Below are 21,005 nucleotides of genomic sequence, written 5' to 3'. Positions count from 1 at the left end.
TTTGAGAGGAAAAGAGGGTGCAGGAGAGAGCATTTTGGGGTACTCGCATGAGATGCAAACACAGATTCTTGTCTCCAAGCGATGTAGGACGTGCCTTTGCCTGAGAAGGACTTGTGCGTGGAGCCCAAGTTATGAATTGGCAACGCCAGTGTTACACGGCCACTAATGTTCCAGGCCCAAAGTCACCCAGGTTGTCCCTGTTACGTCACCCAAACAGGTAGTTTCTATGTCAGTTAGTCTGTGGGCGCAGAAGGGGCACAGATCTCCATGGTGTCATCTGCTATGGAAGTGTTTGATTTTAGCCACTGGAAACATCAGTAATGAAGGGGCCCAGACTGTCATACCAAATAGACAGCGGTAAGAGCTCTGTTTGATTTAAAGACCATTGGGTAAGTAGTAACATCGTTATCCCAGCCACTACTTTTGGATTAACAATATTCCAGCTGGACTAAAAACTGGGCATAGAGGTGAAATTCAGCTCCATTTTTTATCAAAATCAATTTGATCCTATCACATAAAGGCCAGGATCCTCCCTTGACTCTTTAGAACAGATCAGGGTTGTTAAGACAACTTGTGGTCACAGACCAGCTACCCACAACCTTAACTAAGGCCTTTTAAGATGAGTATTTGCAACCAGTGGCCTTGATTTAGAAGATTGCTTTCTGTTTGTATATGGTAGTGGTGTCACACTGCAAAACTTGGTGCAACCCTGACTCTTACAGCGAACTACTCTCAAACTCTGAACTGCATGTGAATTCTTTCACTTTTCTTCCTATAACAGGGCAATCATAGAAGAAAAATATGGCAAAGATCTCATTAACTTGTCAAGGAAGAAGCCATGTGGGCAGACAGAGCTGAAGTAAGTCTAAACTCCTGTGCACTCATAAGAAAAATGCCTTTGCTTTCAATAAGGAAGTCTGGTACAGTGGTGTAAAAGCAGGCAGTGGCAGTTACAGTGGTGTCGAAATTTGGGAATGAGGTTACAGGAGGAAAAAAAAGATGTTTTACAACAGATGTCTTGTGAATGAGTGCTGTGTGGCAAGTCTGTCCTTCCTGGTCGTTTATTTGGAATCTCCAAAATTTGCCCTGCCACAAAAATAACTTCTGGCTACCCAGAAACTCACCAAACCCTGTTGCTTCATGGAAGCTGGGACAAGATCCTATGGGTGAGCGGCTAAAAGCAGTGAAATGAGGCATGAAACGTGAGTTCTCTTCCTCCATTTTGGTGAGGTCTTGCGGAAGTCCTGTTACATCCCTGAACCGAACAGTAAGATGAGCTTGAAGCTGAACTTTTGCCTCTCTGCAGTTAAGCTGTTCGGCACATAGGGCTGCTAATTGTCCCCAAGCAGAGCCTTGCAGGGAACCGGCTGAACTGGAGGCCTAGCCCATAGAGAACATTAACGGGAAGAAATCATCCTCCCACCCATTTCCAATCACCTGACTGAAACAACATGCATGCATCGTGTGACCCCTGTGCTGTTCTCGTAGAGCATTCATCCTTCTCTGTGGTCACTGGGAAGGCCACTTCCACCCAGGAAAATTGTCCTGAAGCACAGAATAGTAAAACCTGCTTCTTTAAGAGCTGTTCATAGGTAGCTGCCAAAGTGCTTCCCAGAAGAAGTAGGCAGCAATCTGTCTGCTTACCAGATGAGGAAGCCACCAGCACACAGAAGCAAGGTGTTTTGGTTTGCGCCGCGCAGAAAAATGAGGATAGGACTCACGTCTCTGGATGCTTTGTCTGCTAGAGCAGTGTTTCTCAACCTGTGGGTTGCAAGAACGTATGAAAGGGTACTGAACACACTTTAAAAATAGGTTTCTGCAAACTTTAAAAATGAGTTTGTCTTTAAAGAAGAAAAACACAGGAAACTGTGGCTTTTCCCTTGCAGGCTGGCAGAGTCCCAGCCTGCAAGAGCCCCACTCTCCCCGCCCCACATACTGTGCAGCAGGTCAGGAGAGAGGGGCACTGGGTCAGGACTGGCCACCCATGCTTACAAATGGGTCCGGGGACAAAAAAGGTTGTGAACCGCTGTGCTAGAGACCCTGCCTTGCTTGCTGTTGACAGCTTATAGTTACTCCAGCTCCTGCCTCCTGATGTCAAAGTTGTAGCAGAACAGGAAGTGCCAGACTTCCTCATCTGTGAAAAGGGGATTACAAATCCTTCGTGCTTTTAGTCAGTCCCTGCCCTCAGGGGATTGCTGCCTCCAGTTGTGTATAGGTGTGGTGACTAGCACCACTGGGCCCAGACCTGGGTTGGGGCTCTGAAGTGTTGCCATAAGCAAATGATCACAAATGTGAGCTAAATGAGATATCCTGCCCTGCTCTGTTGGTTGGCAGACATGTGCAGTGGTAGAAATAAGTACGATAATACCATCCCTTGTCATGGTGTTGCTGTATAGGGTAGTAAACCCGTGCCCCTGATGTGACAGACTGATGAAAAGCCCAAGTGTGTATGGACGCGTGCACGCGTGCGCTCATACTGTGTGCAGCACATATGGTTTCAAGAAAGATGGACTGAGGTATTCACAGCTCCTACCATATAAAATGGATCAATTCCCCCCAGGTTAAAGGGAAACACGGTATTTATTGATCTTCTGACTCTGGCCACTGTTTGATGTTGCTCTGAGCCTAACTATTTTGTTTCCAGTTTTTTTTTTCCAATTGTGTGCTTGTGTCTTTTCAGCACCCTGAAGAAAGCGCTCGAAGTTTTTAAGCAACGTGAGTAACTGTTTAAGCTTTGTTTCTTGTAAAAAAATCTGCCAGGGTGTTTTGCAGAGCACAGCCTGCAAAGAAATTCAATCCTTGCAAATCTGCAAAGCTGTATGCTCGCTTGCAGGAAACCACTAGTAAAATCAGAGTCTTTGGAGGATACAACAGACTTTTCCCCTTTGGTTCATTTGTTTTAGTCTAGCAAGCAGACATCCTGACTACCTAGTTTCTCGGAACATAGTAGCATTGTAACTCAGAGACTGCTTCTGCATTAGTGCTATTGGATAACATGCATAAAGAGTATGGGAGCAGGGGAGCTGCCCCCCACTTCTCTCTCACAGGGAACACTTTGGGTTGCAGAGCCTCTTGTCCCTCTGGTCCTAGGTGTGTTTTGCTCCTGGCTGTGTAATGGGCTGGCGTCTTCCACAGGAGGGGAGAAGTGTGCCTCTCCCTGGCTTACTGTACAGCTGGTGGTCAGGGCACTGCCTTGGGAGTTGGGAGTTGTGACCGTGGACCTTCTTAGGCTGTGGATGGCCTGGAACCCTCTTTCTGGCCAAATCCTGTCACTGTTCAGTTGATATCTAAAAGGCAGAGCAGCACCATCTTTTGAGTCCATGCTTAAGGCTGGGAGCATCTGTGGCTGCTGTGCCTTGTGCTGAACTCAGTACTTACTGTTGCTTGTGTCTTAGCCATGGTCTGAGCACATGTATCAGATCAGGCCCCTTTGGGGCACTCTGGCACAGATGCTTAGCTAGGAATCAGCCTTGAGGAGTGAAATACCTATGTTACCCTTAGCGCAGCTCTGCAAGGTGGCAGCACAAGTGACAAGTGACACAGACCTTTAGGCATCCAAGGACCTTAATGGACAAAGGAGATAGGCAAGGGGGTTGTGCACTTGCATTTGAGGTGTCCAAAGGCATAAACAGTCCTGCCTTTTTAACTGCTTTGAAAGGGGCAGAGCAGCTGTCGCTCGGGGTGTGCATCAGCGTCTTTACAAATCTAACCTTCAAATGGGGTTCAGGTTGCAATTGCTTTATCACATGCACTTGTATCACTACAGAATTGGGCAGATGGAAGAGACTGATAACATTTGTTAAAGTGTTGTCTGTACCCAAAGTGCTGTCTTTAGATCTCTGCCCGAAAGTCTTGCTGAAGGCTGCAGTTACCTGGCAGGACTGTTGTTCAGACAGCTGCAAATCTGTTAGCGGTTTACGGGCACTCTGTACAAAGGCACCGACAACGTTCGTGGGGTGTAAGAGCATAGGGTGCCTGCAGGTGTGCGGGGAGGCTGCTCCGCCGTGCTGTAATTACACGTGTAATTACAGCACGTCGGAGCAGGCTCAATGAATCGAGTCTGCAGGAGCGTGTTAATTAGCGTGCTCCAGCAGCCTCCTGCGTCTCGTGTATCAGCATCCCTGCACTTCAAAATGGCAGCAGGGGTGGTTTAACTAAAGCTCGTTAGATGAGCTTTAGCTAAAGCACTCCTGCCACCATCTGGAAGCCTGGGGGTGCTGATCCATCAGGCGCTGTGGGTGCTTTTAATTAGAGCCGCTCTTGTAGCTGCTCTAATTAAAGTGCCCTCCACCCCCCTCAGAGCACTTGTAAAAACGCCTTTAATAATGAGATGACATGTCGGGTAAAGGGTGTTGTCCAAAATGAACTTCCTGGCTGAGCTGTCAGCTGATGCCTGCACAGTTTTGAGTTTTAATTGGTTTGGTGGTTGAGGAGAGCCCTTGGGTTCCTAGACATGTGACAACACTAAGGAAGGAGGGGGTGACCTTGCTGCCTGCCATTTTTGCACTTCCTAAAGCCCTGCATCCTCTTGCTTACATAGATTTACATTTGTGGTCTAGGCATTGCTCCACTGTGGCTCAGATCAGCTGGTGATGTCTTCCTGCCTGTGCTAACCCAAGCGTGCAAATAGCAGTATAGTGTTATCTACTGGAGTGGTGAAAAGAGGGAACTTCCATACTGTAGCAGTTAATATTTAACCCTTGGAAAATCACCGATATGCAAAAAATGTCCCACATCCTTTGGAAGAATCTAATTAGATTACAATAACCTGCACACACATCAGCAGAGCAGAGTGGGATCGTCACGTAAGATATAAGGGTTTCCGGGGAGGCTCTTGCTATGATTTTATTGTAGGGCTGTGTGCAGTTTCGCCGGCAGTTTCATTTCAACGCTGTTTCGACTCGTTTCAAGCTCGAAACAGCGAAATCGAAACGAAACAGAGAACTTCGAAACAGCCTTGAAATGAAACGAGGCAAGTCAAAACGTTTAGAAAATTTTGAAACATTTTGAGTTTCAAAGCTCAAGCTGGGCTTGCCTGCAGGGGAACAGGAACTAAAGTAAAGGGAGCGAGGGGGAAGGGAGGAGGACTGCTCTCATTATTGACTGTGTAGCTGGCCGGTGACTGTGATCCTTCCCTGAGGTCCCTGCCAATCCCAGTGCTCTGGGGGAGGAATGGAAAAACTGCATAAAAGGCAGCATTGTTTGAACTGCCCTGCTTTCTGCCTTCGTGTCAGTTGGGTGTGCACCTTAACACACACACAGTGTCACCCACCCATGTCACGAGTTTTGCCTGTCAGCAGCTAGGGTGCATGGCCCCAGAACCCAGAGTCCCCCTGCACCGATCTCCTCGACAGCTGGCAGGTGTTGTGGCCACAGCAGGGGCCACCATCCCTGCAGTTTTCATCCTGCTGCACCTTAACACACACAGTATCACCCATGTCTCGAGTTTTGCTTGTCTGCAGCTTGAGGTGCAGTTTCCCCCAAACCCCCCACACCTATCTCCTTGAAACATGGCAAGCTTCGTGGCCTCAGCTGGGGCTAGCATGCCTGCAGTTTTGACCCTGCTGTGGTGTAACACATACACATGACATGAGTTTTTTGCTTTCAAGACGTTGAGGTGCAGTTTCCCCCAAACCCCTACACCTATTTCCTTGAAACTTGGCAGGCTTCATGCCCTGAGAAGGGGCTACAATTCTTGCAAGTGTCATCCAAATCAGGCCAGAATGACAAAGTTATAGGCTGTTTTGAGCTTCCCCATTATAACCTACGGGCAAAACGTCGAAACAGTTTTGACAAAACGGAATGAAACGAAAGTCAAAATGAAACTCTTGTCCCGTCAAAACAGAAGTCAAAATGAAATGGTGCCATTTCACACAGCCCTACTGAAATGGAACAGCGGTTTTGAATCAAAATGAAATTTGAAATGAAACACTGTTCTGTCGAAACGCAAGTCGACCCGGAACGGTGCTGTTTTGCAGAGCCCTATTTTATAGTGTTCTGCTCTAAGCACATGCCAGCAGTGCCCAAGTGCACTGGGCAAAGCTTTCACAGGATGAAGAGATGAATTAGATGCAATCAGCATGACAGAAGCACTTGTGGTTGTTACTGTGCTACTGGGTATTTTTTCCTGGGAGATAAGCTATAGAGGAAGAAGCAGGTGGCACAGCAGGAGCAAGATTGCGTGTTTGAAATGTGAGCATTGCTAGAGATAAGAGGCTGAAAAAGCTGCAATAATATGATATTGCTGGAAATCCAAGCTCCTCCAGGACCTGCCCACCACAGTTGTGTGGGATTCCCCAGCCTGAGCAGGGTTAAAACGTAATGGGGACACAACTTTTGAATTCTGGGCTCCAAAAACAAAGCCACTTACTGCCTGAGCCAAGGAATAGTCTTAGCTATTAGCACTAGAGTGACTGCTGGATCTGGGCAGAGAAGAGATCATTCCAATTAAAAATGAGCCTTACATTGAGTCTGTGAGATGGGTTTAGGCTTCAGTTTACCTGTCTGTAAATCGGGGCAGGGGAGGGTGGGGTGAACACTTGCTTACTTCATCGGGTGCTTTTTGACCTTAATGTATTGAGGGATGTGCATAAATTCCCAACCTTAATCCAAATTCAGATGGAATATGTATTCCTGATTTTCGCTACCTTTGTGGATGCTCTTATTCTGGAATCAAATTGCCTTGCTCAGAAAGATCTTCATTTAGCTCCAAAGTGGATTAAGAACATCCCACAAAGGGCGGTAATCAGGATTCACTGTTCTGCAATAATCCCTGTGTAGACAAACCTTTAATTTAAAGTTGTTTTAAGTCTCCCATGGCACTATCCTTCTGAAAGGGATTTATATGAAACAGGTGCCTCCTATAGCAGGAGACATGATTACCCAGGTCTGTTCTATTAAATCGTACAAGAGGCTCAATCAATGAAATCACTTTGTGTGCATGTCTTTTCCTCCTTCCCATCCCCTTTAATTTGCAGGGATAGACAGCGTGGGGCAGAGTCACATCCAGCTGGCCCAGAGTTTCCGGGAAGAGGCCAGGAAAATGGAAGACTTCCGGGAAAAGCAGAAACTGCATCGGAAGAAGGTCAGGAATTTTGGGCCAAGTAATGCAGCTTGCCAGGGAAGGCTTTTTAGAGGGTCTGGAGAGTTGCCAGCCTGCACCTGTCACTGGTGCTTGTGCTTGGGGTTGGTCTGGGAGATCCCTTCCGCCCTGATTCTGTGTCGTTTCTTGAGTTCGAATATGGCCCAAATGCCAGGATTGACACCCTGACTTCTGCAAGGCAAGTCATGGGATCGTGGTGAGCCCAAGCAGCTGGCTCCTAAGGCTTGCCTTAGTACCAAGGTGTGAGAGCCCAGCTTGACTGGAAGTTTGCTTGTATACAAATCTTCCTGTTCAAATTGCCCCGCTCCAAACCCCTTCCTCTCGTGAACTCGCTGCCGCTTTGGGATTTCCAGCCTTTACTCTTGAATGTTGTAATGAAATCGGAGTGAATCCATGCGGCTCTTGGCTGCTTCCTTGCTCTGACCACACCTGGTTTCCTTTAGGTTTCCCAGTGTCTTTTAAGGAAAAATAGTTTTTCATTCCTTTTTGTTATAAGATGCAATGAGCCTTTCTGCTCCCCACCCTCCAGACAGGGGCAAGTGATGGGACAGCCATGGGCTTTAGCCAGACTTTCAGGGCATGGACAGACATAACACTTAAAATGGTTTAAATGTGCTTTAAACCTGAAGCAGGTGGTTATACAAGTCTGTCCAACCAATTTGAATCCACCTGGAATGATTCAGAAGTGTACCTGGGAAATTCAGTGCTGTTTTGAACTGGTTCACTGTGAACCAATCTTGTATTGTGTGGGCACCAAGTGACACGGGTCTGTTTGGTCCTCCAGGCATCCCACACAGCATTGCTCCTCACATGCCTCCTCTCCCGCCCCTATACTTCTGCTACAGCTGGTCCTGCTGGTACACAGCCAGAACTCTACTGCTCCTTTTTCCTTTTCTTGGCATGTTTTATCAGTGAGCTCCCTTGCACTGCTTGTTCATTGACTTCATGCTGCAGATAGAAGTGAAAGCAGAAGAGTGACAATACTCCCAGCCACAGGTCACCCACCCCTGCAAGCCCCTGAAGCATGGGTGCAAGTACTACCCCACACTCACCCACTGCAAGGCATGCTGGGCTGGGTGCTAGCTCCCACCCCCTGGTGTTGAAGCCACATCCTTTCACATCATCACGCCTTGATTCCCCAGCAGTGATGTTTGGGAACGGTTTGGTTGCTACATGTGTCCGCACCCTGTCTTGCAACAACGGCTTGTGGGTTCCCAGGCAGTGACATTTTGGAGCAGTACAGTTGTTACGGGTGTCCGCACCCCCAGGTGTGCTCAGCTGCTGTTGCTCTCACCAGAAGGGGCCAGTAGAAACGTGGCTGTTGGCCCACGGAGCTGCTGGAGCACGTCTGAAAATCGAAGCCCTAGTGCCCTGCAATATGGGCTGGAAGTCAGGAAAGAGGGTTCAGTCTCTGATTCTGTTTCCTGGCTGATTTGGGGCTGTTCTCCTTAACTTCCATTTGCTTCTGTTTCCCTCTGTCTGTAAAACGAGGGAGCGCAATAGCTAAGCACTTCTTAAAGAAGTACAGGTCATGCAAGTTCAACATATCTGCAAGGCCTCAAGAAGGGTTTGAAGTCCTGCAAGGCAACACACTGTAAGTCGCTTGCCTCACATAAGCTCTGACATGTAACAGGGCTGAAACAAGGAGCTTATAAAGGTGAATGTCAGAGGGCCAGCTTTTTAAAGGGGTGCAGGTACCTGAGGCGTGGGGAAAGAGTAGAGGTGTCCTGCTCTGGCTTGAGAGAGAGGTGTTTTTTGAACTTTGGTTTGGACTCATGCCTAAGGCTGTCTCCCAGTCAAGCAAGCTGTAAATGGGCATCTGCTCATTCAAGCTGGGGAACAAAGGCAGTCAGGTGTGATCCTAGCCATTGTGTGTGTCACTAGCTACAAAAACTGGTGTTTCTTAACCCCACTAACCCAGTAGGCCACTAGGCTCAGGCTGACCTTTTGATTTAGATGCCCTGTTCCCACTGAAATCCATCAGAGATAGGTGCCTAAATAAATCTGACAGTCTGGGCCTTGCCCTGTCTTCTGCTCATTGGATTTTTATGTTGCATGGATGGATGGTGCCCAACACAGGTTTTTGATCTCTTTACAGATAGAGCTTATCATGGAAGCTATTCATAAAAACAGGAATTTGCAGTATAAAAAAACAACAGAGGTAAGAGGACCTCGCAGGGTTCCTGAGGGTAACATGCAGACACATTAGGGGTCTGCTATCTCTCTCACCTGCTGTGAGTTAACAACGCTAACATGAAAGTGTGTAGCCTACCTAGGCACTGAGACTGACTGCAGCACCAAGTCTTTCATTTCCTTAGCCAGCCTACCTGAAGGGGGGTTCAAAAGAGGATGGAGCTGGACTGTTCTCAGTGGTGGCACATGACAGAACAAGCAGCAATGGTCTCAAGTTATAGCAAGGGAAGTTTAGGTTAGATACTAGGAAAAAAAATTTCTCATGAGGATGGTAGTAAAGTACTGGAGCAGGCTACCCAGGGAAGCTGTGGAGTCTCCATCCTTGGAGGTTTTTTAAGACCCAACTAGACAAAGCCTTGGCTAGGATGATGTAGTTGGGGCTGGTCCTGCTTTGAGCAGGGGGTTGGACTAGATGTGACCTCCTGAGGGCCCTTCCATCCCTCATTTTCTATGATTCTCTAATTCTGTTGTATGTACTTTTTTGGGGTTTGGCTATTAGCATGCAGGAACTGCAGAGCAAATGCAAAGCATCTGCAAGGATAATGAATGTGTGGCTGGTGGTGGTTGTGGAGTTGGGAATGAATGTGATCTGATTTCATGCATTATGCTATAAGCAGGTCAGGGAGGAAAGCTTCATGTAGTCAGCATTGCCTAGGAACAAGACCTGTAGGATCTGAAGGGACTTCCTGTAGCATTGAGTCTAGTGCCCTGGACTGCTGCAAGCAATTACGTTCTTTCCTTGCACATTTAAACCCTCTTCACCTAAGGGGCTTGCATAACTGCAGCATCAGATGTGGATGGCTGCCAGAAGTGAGAAACTGGACTTGAAGGGGTTAGGCAGGTCCTACAATAAAAGCTGTGTTAACTGGCATTTTACTAACCGGAATACTCTATTAACCAGAATTTCCACTATCCCCCAGTACAAATCCTCATTTTAGCAACTGGAATCGTTGCTGAGTCTATCCAGCACGCGCATCAAGTATTTGCACTACAAATATGGCACTGTCTTCCATTTAACTGCAATTTTTAGGTAACCGGTGCCCCCCTTACCCCACTCATGCTGGATAACAAAGCTTTTGCTGTATATTAATGTGTGCTGGGCTGCACCACTTTAACTGGGAGTAGAACATGACCTGATGTTTGGGGGCCAGGTTTGTGAGAGTCGTGTCCTCTCTTTCCACCCACCTGCCTTTCCCCCTTTGGCTTTCCTAGTCGAAGAGGTTGTATGAGCAACGCTGCCGGGATAAAGATGAAGCAGAACAGGCTGTGCACCGCAGTGCCAATCTCGTAACGCAAAAGCAGCAAGAAAAGGTGAGGAGCCGGGGAGGGTGTTTCTGCTCTGCATTCATCACAGGTCCAATGATAGGCTGGAGCAACTGCATCCTCTCCAGGAGATGACACCATTTTTAGAACAAGCCTGACAGATAAAGGTCCCAATTACGTGACTGGTGCAGATGGCACTTTTTTCTTCTCATGCAGTCACTGGCAGCAGAAGTGCCGGGACCTCTGGGTGGTCTGTAATTAGTTAAAGGATTCATACCATGAACACTTGGCACTAAAGAGCTGGGGCATTGGTGGAGCAATGTTGGCAGAGAGCTCATGGAAGGATGCTGCCCTGGTGACCAAATACATTGAGCCTCATGGGAGATTTTATCTTCTTGGTAACTTTGGATTTGAGAGAGAGAAATATGGAGTAAACTTGGGAACCTGCCCCGCCCGGCAGTGGTCCTGGATTGAACTTGGTCTCCTTTGTTTCGTTTTCAGCTCTTCTTGAAGTTGGCTCAGACAAAGTCGACTCTGGAAGATTCTGGTGAGTGGTGATACCGTGGGTATCTCTTACCTTTGGGAACGGGGGGACTCGCTCTACGCTGTTGAGACAGGATTGTTCCCTCTAGTACAGGATGGAACAAAGGGGAGCTCTGTGGGGCAATGGTGGTATAGACCTCCTTCTCCCAAAGCAGGGAATCACTAAGTTAAACCCTAGATAAATTTGGCCCAAGGTGCTGCCCCATCAAGACATGAGGTCCATTTTTTCCTTCTGAGGAGGAGATGTTCTGCCAACACTTCGTGTTGAAAAGGCATTTGTTGTCATCTTAGAATCATAGAAAAGTAGGGTTGGAAGGGACCTCTGTAGGTCATCCAGTCTAACCCTCTAGTTGAGGAACGATCGTTTTTATCAAACCATCCCACACACGTCCTTGTCTAACCTATTCCTAAAACTTCAGTCAACCCTGTCACACAACTGTGGCCCCCGCAACGTTACAGGTATTGTGGAATTAACTGTTTAATTGCTCAGTTACCTTAAGACCAGCTACACGTGCAAAATACTTATCACACGATTAAAAGCTCCAACCAGCTATCAAGTTAGACCTCGAAAATGTGAATACTAATTTTAGAGCTGGTTGCTGTTGAGCTCTAATTTGTACATGTAGCAGGGTCTTCATCGTTACCATGATCCCTAGGGTTCAGAGGTGTGTGAAACTCCCGGACCTGGGATCATGGCTACTTTGATCTCCATGGCCCAGGGGTCTCATGCTGGGGATCACGGTGGATAAAAAACAACTATTTAAAAAAAATCAGATTTTTAAAATTTAAATCAGATTATTTTGATTTAGTTGTATTTTTTGATTTTTTTTCTGTTAAGATGCTTTAAAAAAACCCCAAACCTATATAAAGATCATTTTAATTTAAGGTATGTTAAAGCTCAAAGATATCATCATGGAATAGAAATTATAACTTCTAACTATATACTTTTTCAGACAATATATTCATGTAGTCTTTTTAGAAAAGCTTTATAAATAGGTCACAACAGGCCATGGCCTATATTAGGGGCCCAGTCCTATGGAGTTCTCAGAGGCTTCTCTATATATTAGTAAAGATTAAAGAAAACCATTCTACCCAATGGGACTCAGTGCTCAGTCCAGAAGATACCATTAACCATATCTGTGATGCTTAGTTTCAGTTCTCAAACTGTGTATTTGTCTCCAGAGGTAACATCCTTGTTAACAGAAGTATATGGAGATGAGAGATAACAGACCTGATTACCAAGGATCCAAAATTCTCTGCTATAAACCCCCTCCCCCACAAATCCACATTTTTCCATGATCAAAAAAACCAGCCACTATATATTATTTGGGTTGATATGGCGTTTTGCTTTAATCATGGAAAAATGTGGATTTTTTTTTAAAGCAGAGAATTTTGGATTTTTTTATAAGAGAAAACTAGGATCACTTCTGATTACCTACCCACCAGCTCTATTGTCTCTCTGCAAGACTGTACCCAGAGTCAAGCCCTTACCTTTCTCTAAAAGTGCAAAGTTTCTAGACGTTAAATAAATAGAAGATTGTTGGGGTGGAGTAGATCTGGGCAAGGAGGAAGAGTCTGGAGATAAATGCAAGGAGAGAGGGGCAGTAGAAACAAAAGAGAAAGATTCTGAGCAGAATATTCCAGAAGTCTTGAGGAATAAGTTTCTGAGTATAGCCTCTCCACTGATTTCAGATCTAGTGAGGGAATGGTATGGTAGAAGGCAAAACCTATCGTGGCAACAGGCTTGCCAGGCTATAAAAGAGAAGAAATAAAAAATGAGAAGAAATCTAGAAGCCATATATTATTAGCTTGGGGCTTTCTTCACTTTCTTCTAGATTTCTTCTCATTTTTTATTTCTTCTCTTTTATGGCTATATTCAGAAACTTATCCCGTGAGACTTCTGGAATATTCTGCTCAAAATTTTTCTCTTTTGTTTACCAAAGCTAACTGAAGCAGATACTTGTGAAGTCATTGGGAGGTGAACTATCTCCAATTCATTAGATTAATCGTGGATATTTGGGAGATATTTCTGCCAGGCTGTATTAGGAGGATATCAAATGAATGACTTCACAAGTATCTGCTTCAGTTAGCTTTGGTAAATAAAATAACCAGATTATAATTCAGTTTTCTGATGTAGCTGCAAAATTAATCTGAAAAAATGTCAAAATCAAACACTGCTTTAAAATGTATAGTGTGTACCTTCTGTGAATGAAACCTACATCTGTCTCTGAGTTGTGAATAATAGGTATGGAGGTCATATCAAACAACAAGAATGCACTTTTTGTAGATATAAATGATTCAATTGAGGCTTCCTGACCAGTGATTTAAATCATGATTTAAATCCATTTGATTTAAATCAATTCCACCCTGTGGGGCATGGTGCACTCCTGCAGCTGGGAGCCCTGTCAACTGTGAGTTCCTAGCCACAGGGAAGACCCTGGTTCACTTGCAAATTCAAGCTTGATAGCAACCATCTATAAAGTTAGTACACATTTTCAAGATCTAACTTTAGCTGGTAGGAGCTTGTAATTGTGTGATTAGTACTTAAGACCCAGCTAGACAAAGCTTTGGCTGGGATGATCTAGTTGGGACTGGTCCTGCTTGGAGCAGGGGGTTGGACTAGATGTGACCTCCTGAGGTCCCTTTCAACCCTCATTTCCTGCGATTCAACTTTGCACTTATCAATTGAGGGAGCTCCCAGCTGCAGGAGCTTGTCTCTTGCTGGGGCAGGGGGACCTGGGGATTGGGCTTCTGCTGTACCAGCAATAAGGCACGATGGGATCTAATGCATGATCCCATAGTTGTGCTTCCTGCCATGCTGTGTGACATGGAGGAAGGTATGATTGTGTGGATTGTACATTAGATCATGCTTTTACCTGCGTGTGTAGAGGAGGCCTACAAGGCATATTGCCAAAAGATACCAAAAACACCCTGACCTGCTACAGGTAAATCAGGGGGATGAGGGGTGTCCATGTCCTACTGCTTGAAAGATCTTCCCTGGAGAGCTTTTCTTATGAGCCTGTAACTGTTTGCGTAAGCCTGTTGCACAGCCTGTGAACTTTCCCAAGAAAACCAACTTGCTGGTCAGCCCTGCATGGTTTCACCCCGGATCTGCGATGCTCAGCATACTTCACTGGAGCTTTCAAAGTAGGCTGAAGTACAACCCCATGGCCGTGTTGACACACAACCGCTGCAGTTCCCAGAACACTTCCCTAAATCATATAGCTGCTTTTTGCTGCGCACCTCAGCTTCTGACTGCCATTATCTAGATTCCTAGTCATGTCCTGTTCAGGAGGGGCGTTGTGGAAGAAAACCATACTCCTCAATCCTTTTTCATAGGGTCTAGTTGTCTTGTCTGCCCATTGAATGTAGACCACCCAGGACACGATGATTGTATTCTTTGCAGGTGTTCACTCCAATGTGGTATGTGGATGATTAAATTGCTGTTTGATCTCCCTCTACAGACAGGGCTTACCAGCAAAATGTTAATACACTTGAGAAGATCAGGGAAGAATGGGAGAATGAACACATCAAAGCCTGTGAGGTAAATGCATCCATTCATCCTAGGGCCTGAATGCTGGAGCATGCTGCCTTTTGGGCACACATACCCTTTGCTGTCACTTGCAGCAGTGTTGGAGCAGAGCTGGCCTCTGCTCAGTGCTTCCTTCTTCATAACACTTGGAAGAGTCTCCAGACTTGACCATACACATCCCCAACCTGGTTTCTGGATAACCCCCTCACAAAAAAGTTATCGATTTTTCAAAGGGGAGGAGAAAAAGAAAACATTCAAATATCAGGGGACAAAATAAAGAGCTTGTCTGTATGGCCAGTGCTGCCATCTCCTGGATAGCACATGAGAGTATTTATTATACATAATGAACAATGTAATTATTATAGATGCTCTAAGTCAGTGGTGTTCAACCTTTTTGCCCAGTGGGCCGGATGGGCTGTGCCCAGTCTGCCCACACACTGGATCTAGCTGGTTATCCTAATCTGGCACTTGGATTGGGCTCAGTGGGGCCCCATCTGGTTGTAGAGAGGGAGGGCATGGGGGGCATCCCAGCTCCAAACCAGAGCTGCAGGGGGAAAGACGCTTGATCCAGGCCCATGGCGGTAGGAGAGGGCAGTGTAGCCCACCCCCAACCCAGCCACCTAGAGGGAAGGGGGCACAACCGACTCTGGCCTGCTGCAGAGATTGGCATTTGGGTATTTGGCAGTCAGGGAAGGTGGCCATATTAGTTGCCACTGCTCCCCAATGCCAAGTTTCCTGACCCATGGGGAGCCCCATGGGCCAGATGCCATGGCTCCATGGGCTGTATTAGGCCTGTGGGCTGGAGATTGAGCACCCCTGCCCTAAATGAACTCTGAGCCAATTGATGCTAGGACTGTATGATGAGGCAGACCCCTCGTGGGGCATTGCAGTCAAAAGAGATTGCCAAGGTTGGGCAAAGGAAGGATCAATTTTATCTTTGGACAAACCAAATCTCTGCAAATTAGGTGTCTGCCAGGTATGGGAGTTATCTTTTGGGTGTGTTACAAAGGTTATGGAGGATAAATGCATATTCTTGATGAAAGGTTACTTGTTATCTGTGGAAACATGTCAGGAATTTAATGCTTCCTGGTGGAATTCAGACTCATCGCAGGGCAAAATTCAGGTTTGGGCTCTGAGAGGCATCTAGACATTGGCATGTCTGTTTGCCTGTAGGATCCAAACCTGTGTGTATGCTTGCATGTTTTGGGAGGGGGAGAGGAGCTGGGCCTGAGAGAAGGCCTGAGCGTGCTGCACCTCGGGACGAGCAACTCCCAACACACCTACAGGCTTGGTGGCACCACAATGACTAGCACCACAAATGAAAGCGGCCTGGGGGTAATAATAGACCACAGTATGAATATGAGCTGGCAGCGTGATGCTGTAGCCAGTAGGGCAAATAATACTCTGGCATGCATCAACCGATGCATCTCCAGCAAAACCAAGGAGGCGATTCTTGTGCTCTGCTCAGCACTGGTGAGACCACAGCTGGAGTACTGCGTCCAGTCCTGGGCACCGCACTCAGCAACAACGTGGACAAGCTTGAGGGAGTCCAAAGAAGAGCCACCTGTGTGATCAGAGGCTTAAATGGCAAGCCGTATGAGGAAAGGCTGAGGGACTCTTCAGCCTGAGGAAAAGAGACCTGGGAGCAGCTTACCGCTACACTAGGGGAATACATCAAGGGCTCGGTGACTCAGTAACTGTTCACCAGGGCACCCAAGTAATGGCCACAAACTCCTGGAAGATCAATTCAGGCTCAACATTAGGAAAAACTTCTTCACAGTCAGGGTGTCCAGACTGTGGAATAAGCTCCCTCCTGGGGTGGTGCAGTCACCTACCCTGGAAATCTTCAAGAGGAGACAAGACAGTCACCTCGCTGGGCTCACTTGACCCCAGGTGTCTTTCCTGCTTGGTGCAGGGGGCTGGACCCGAGGATCTTCCAAGGTCCCTTCTGGCCTTACACTCTATGAATCTATAAGGAGAGAGAGAGAACCATATTTTCCTTAATCTAAGATGACTTCAAATTTAAGACGACCTCCCAATAATTAGTGTCTAGATATGGAAAATTATAATTTTTAAAATAATTTGCTTTTTTGTTGTTGTTGGCAGGAAAACAGCAGTGGGGGGGAAGGCAATGGGAAGAGCAGAAGTGAGGGGGCAGGTATGGGGAAAAGCAGGAGCGAGGAGCAGGAGGCAGGGAAAGCAGGGAGGAAAGTCGAGGCAGAGGAAAGCAGGGGCAGGGTAGCAGGCATCCTGCCCCTCATCCCTTGTCCCCCTGGTGATTACCCCACCCACCCCCATTTATTTCCTCCTCTTCCTGCTCTCCCACTGATCCAGGCATGGGTGCAGCCCTAGAGCCTCTCCTAGCCCAGCCCAGCTCTACACTATGCAGATTTCTCCTCCCTGCCCGTTCCCTTCCCCCATTTCCCTGTCTCCCCACAGAAGGGGGAGAGGGGTTGGGAGCAGGGCAGAGAAGGAGGAAGCTGCACAGTGCAGAGCCAGGCTCCCAGCACAGCTGCTTCCTGCAGCATGGGGCAAATTGGAGACCATAGCAGCAGCCTGCAGACTCCTCCTTCCCTGGCAGCAAGGGAAGGGTGGCAGGACGGACTTCTGGTTGGTAGCAGAGCTGCTGCTGTTGTCCCTGCCCCAGCTGGGCTCCCTGTACAGCCATTTCTTACTCGGGTCTAGGACAAGACTTTTTTTTTCCTGTGATGAGTGAGGGGAAAAGACCTCATCTTAGAATCGAGTAATCGGTATAAACCAAGCACTGTGACCCCGTTCACGTTGTATCTCCAGCAAGCCTTTGCCTTACCCTATATGTGCTACAGTCCACCATTTTTCCACCACAGTGCAACAGGACCCAATAAACTACTGAGCTGCCTCTTTAAAAGACAATTTCAGGTCTTTGATAAAGCAAAGAGGAAGGAAAGGGAGGGCTGGAGGCAGAGCTGGAACTTGAGGGAGCAGTGAAGCCCTTCAGAAGATGATGAATCCTTCCTGGGATTATATAAAACAGCGGTGCCCAAATCCAGCCTGAAGATCCATGTGGGTCTGGCTTGTGGGTCTCATCACAGGTACTGATGGTAGAGTGGTGACAGCGTTCATTGCTGCTCCCCTGCTGCCATATTTCGGGATCCATTGTGGAGCGGTAAGGTGTGGCCTGGCATCCAGTATATGGGGTCAGGCTGGGCATGGGGTTGAGCTAGGGCATGGCCAGATCCAACATGCAGGGCTGGGCTCATGTATGCTTGGATCTGGCATATGCAGTTGGGCTGTGGGCAAGATTAGGATGGACCCTCAGACTGACCCCAGGCACAGGGCCACAAGGTTGAGCACCACTGGTATAAAACATGTTGTTTGCTGTCTAGTAAATGTCTCGGAGACTTTAGGATTGTAGCATATGGAGAAGGCAAAGACTCTGTTAGACCAATTTCCTTTCCCTGCAAAGGTAGACCTGGTGCCCCCACAGTCAAGGGGGGGGGTAAGGTCGAGAAGAAATTTTGAACTGACGCCCTACCGTTTATGACATTTGAAAATGGGACTATGTGAAACACAAGCTTGTCCCACAATAAGGCTCAATCCTGCACTGGTGCAGAGGTGGCCTGGACAACCTAGGCTCTCTCTTCCTCTTTGCCAAGATGAACCTTGGTGGGTTGAGCTCATGGGCTTTTGCCATTTGGGGATGTATCATGACGTGCTTCCCGGTGTCACTGCAGTTCTTTGAGACCCAGGAGTGTGAACGGATTAGCTACTTCCGCAACGCGCTGTGGGTGCACGTCAACCAGCTCTCCCAGGAGTGCGTCCAGAGTGACGAGGTAAGATGACACGGAGGCTCTCTAAGCCTTCATGGAGAGAAAAAGGAGGATTCCTCAGCTTAGAAATCCTCTCTTTTGGAAAATTTTTCGTATTCCAGGTCAAATGAGCCAAACTGGTTCCAAATTCTCTTGACTGAGCAAAACTCAATCATTCAAACACTATATGTGGTGCTACAACCGGCAAGCATCCTCCACCCCGGACTTTTCAGCCTGGGGCTTCAGATACTCCCAAATCCTTTGGCAGGCATCCTATGTGCAGGCCCAGGCCTGGAGGTCTTGGGGTTTGGATGGCCCTGAGTCTCATTTGCCCTTAGCTAATGGCCACAGGAGCAGGCTAGGGAGGAATCCTGCATTTCCATAAAGTAGGCATGTAGCTGAGATCCTCCCACTGGAAGCCGGCCATTGGGAGGCTGTTACAGACAGGTGTCCTGTTCGCAGTGCATTGGGCAGGGTTGCACCCTCCACTACACAATGCCATTCAAGTCCATCTCAGTCAGGGCAACAGACTTGTTCAGTGACTACACTTGATCTTGGCCCACAAGTTCACCCTTGAGACAGTTGCCTGTCTCTTTGGCCAGTATTTGTACGTGCACTTTTTAAGTCCACGCTTTTTCTCTGCAACCTTAGAGCAAATGGAGGCTAGAAAAGTGTGAGTGGTCACTGCTGACCCCACCGGGGGAGACTACGATTCCCAAAGCATGTTCCCTGTGGTCTACGATGTCTTTTAATTTCAATGGCCAAGCACCTTAAGTCCTGTTGAATACCAGAAGGAACATGTCCTTGATTATACCAATTGGTTATCCTTCTTTCATGCAGGCTGCGTGCCCGTCAGAAGACCTGTAAATGCAGAGTTAACCCATTGTTCTCTGTCTGAGTCCGCTGATGGCCAGACCCAATAATGGGCAGAAACAAGTCTTCTCTTTTCTTTTTGCAGAAATATGAAGAAATCCGCAGAAGTTTGGAAATGTGCAACATCGATAAGGATATTGAATTCTTTGTAAACTACCGTAAAATGGGAAACATGCCCCCAGGTATGGGTTTGATTCTGGTTTTCTAAGCAGCGCTATGCTTGGGCCTCCTTCCAGCTTCTCAGCTCTGAGAAGGGTTGCTTTTGTGGAACAAGGGAGGGTGCAGAAAGGAAGCACATCTGGTTGTCCTGCTTCTCTTCCATGTCCTCAATCAAGCCTGTCCCTTGTACAGCGTCCTGGCATTGGATTAGCAACCAATTGCTGCTTGTCCTTGAAGAGAATGCATCTTTCTACTGTTCTGGAGTTGAATCATCCAGATTCATGAGGGGCTGAGAGGTGGTGCAGTGTGATGCTGTGTTTCTGTGCCAAAGAGTTACATGAAAACATTAGGCATGATAGTTGAGTTCTTTTTCTAGCTCCAGTTGTCTATGAAAATTACTACAACACGCCGAGAAATGCAACTCCAGTGAGAAATCAGGCCCCGCCACCAGGAATAGGGAGGTAAGGAACACAACACAGAGAACAGTACAAGGACTGGGGTGGCTGTTTGAAAGAAAATGTGTTTTGCTTTCTTACGCCTTTTGTAACTGTCTGGATGTTGGGCTCCATTAGAGGCTTGTGATGGTGGGTTGTGGTTTTGTGCAAGGGGGAATCCAGGCAGATTGGAAATTGCACCTGGGTTGAGTCCTGCTTTCCATTATGTTTTGCACCTCTTCACCATTTCCCTTGCTCCCAGCTGTGCTGCTGGAATCCTCCTGGATTTTGTGCTCTCCCTTTTGTTGTTTGGGGAGGCTTGGATCAGCTTGAGAGTATGTATAGGTCAGGGGTGTCAAACTCGTCCAGTCCCCCCGGCCAGATGATGTGTGGGCTGGACCAGGGCTGTGCACCAGAGGGGCTGGTCCATGCCAGTCTCCTGTGCATGGTATATATTGGCCCTGCTCCAGGGCCTGCTTTGCACACAGCACATTGGCTGGACCCAGTGCTATGGGCACTGCACAGAGTCTGAGGTGCAGGCTGCGTGTGGCATCCCATCAGCTTAGCCCTGCATGCTGGCTTTGGGGCTGGTTTGGATCGGGCCCCAGGCTGTCTGTGCATGCTGGAGCCAGCATGCAAAGCTGATCTGGCATGGGCACCACATGCGGCTTGCACCCCAGACCAGCCCCACTGTGCTGCAAGCAAAGCCCGTGGCACTGGGTTCAGCCTGCATGCCAGATGCCGTCTGTGACGCAGGGTTGGTGCACTGGTCTGAACCTGCAGAGAGCAAACCAGGACAGCCAAGGCTGCGACTGAACTCCAGCTAGATACACATCATGTAACTTTGGGGTAAAGTGTCCACACCTGAAGACAGGCGGGTGATCCAGGCTGACCTTGATAGGCTCAGGAAACGGGCGGATGAGAACCTGATGGTGTTTAACACCAAAAAATGCAAGGTTCTCCACCTTGGGAAGAAAAACCTGCAGCATCCTTATAGGCTCGGCAGTGCTACGCTGGCTAGCACTACAGAAGAAAGAGACTTGGGGGTCGTGATTGACCACAAGATGAACATGAGCCTGCGATGCGATGCTGTGGCTAGTAAATCGACCAAAACATTG

The 21,005-nt window shown here is 47.5% G+C and overlaps 1 protein-coding gene across 1 annotated transcript in view; it reads left to right on the top strand.

The window, feature by feature from the left end:
• Positions 1–21,005, top strand: part of PSTPIP2 (proline-serine-threonine phosphatase interacting protein 2) — a 66,894-nt gene that overhangs the window by 36,928 nt on the left and 8,961 nt on the right. The window contains exons 3-12 of the mRNA XM_019518111.1: positions 782–859; positions 2,681–2,715; positions 6,978–7,084; positions 9,201–9,263; positions 10,508–10,606; positions 11,060–11,105; positions 14,566–14,645; positions 18,347–18,445; positions 19,380–19,476; positions 19,830–19,914. Coding sequence (XP_019373656.1) covers positions 782–859; positions 2,681–2,715; positions 6,978–7,084; positions 9,201–9,263; positions 10,508–10,606; positions 11,060–11,105; positions 14,566–14,645; positions 18,347–18,445; positions 19,380–19,476; positions 19,830–19,914 — 789 coding nt within the window. The remainder of the gene's footprint in view (positions 1–781; positions 860–2,680; positions 2,716–6,977; positions 7,085–9,200; positions 9,264–10,507; positions 10,607–11,059; positions 11,106–14,565; positions 14,646–18,346; positions 18,446–19,379; positions 19,477–19,829; positions 19,915–21,005) is intronic.

Source organism: Gavialis gangeticus, unplaced genomic scaffold (assembly GCF_001723915.1).
Source record: "Gavialis gangeticus isolate Ggan-Ray unplaced genomic scaffold, GavGan_comp1, whole genome shotgun sequence".
In the NCBI taxonomy this organism is placed as follows: domain Eukaryota; kingdom Metazoa; phylum Chordata; order Crocodylia; family Gavialidae; genus Gavialis; species Gavialis gangeticus.
The sequence above is the reverse complement of the archived record's forward strand: the minus strand, read 5'-3'. Positions and strand labels throughout refer to the sequence as shown.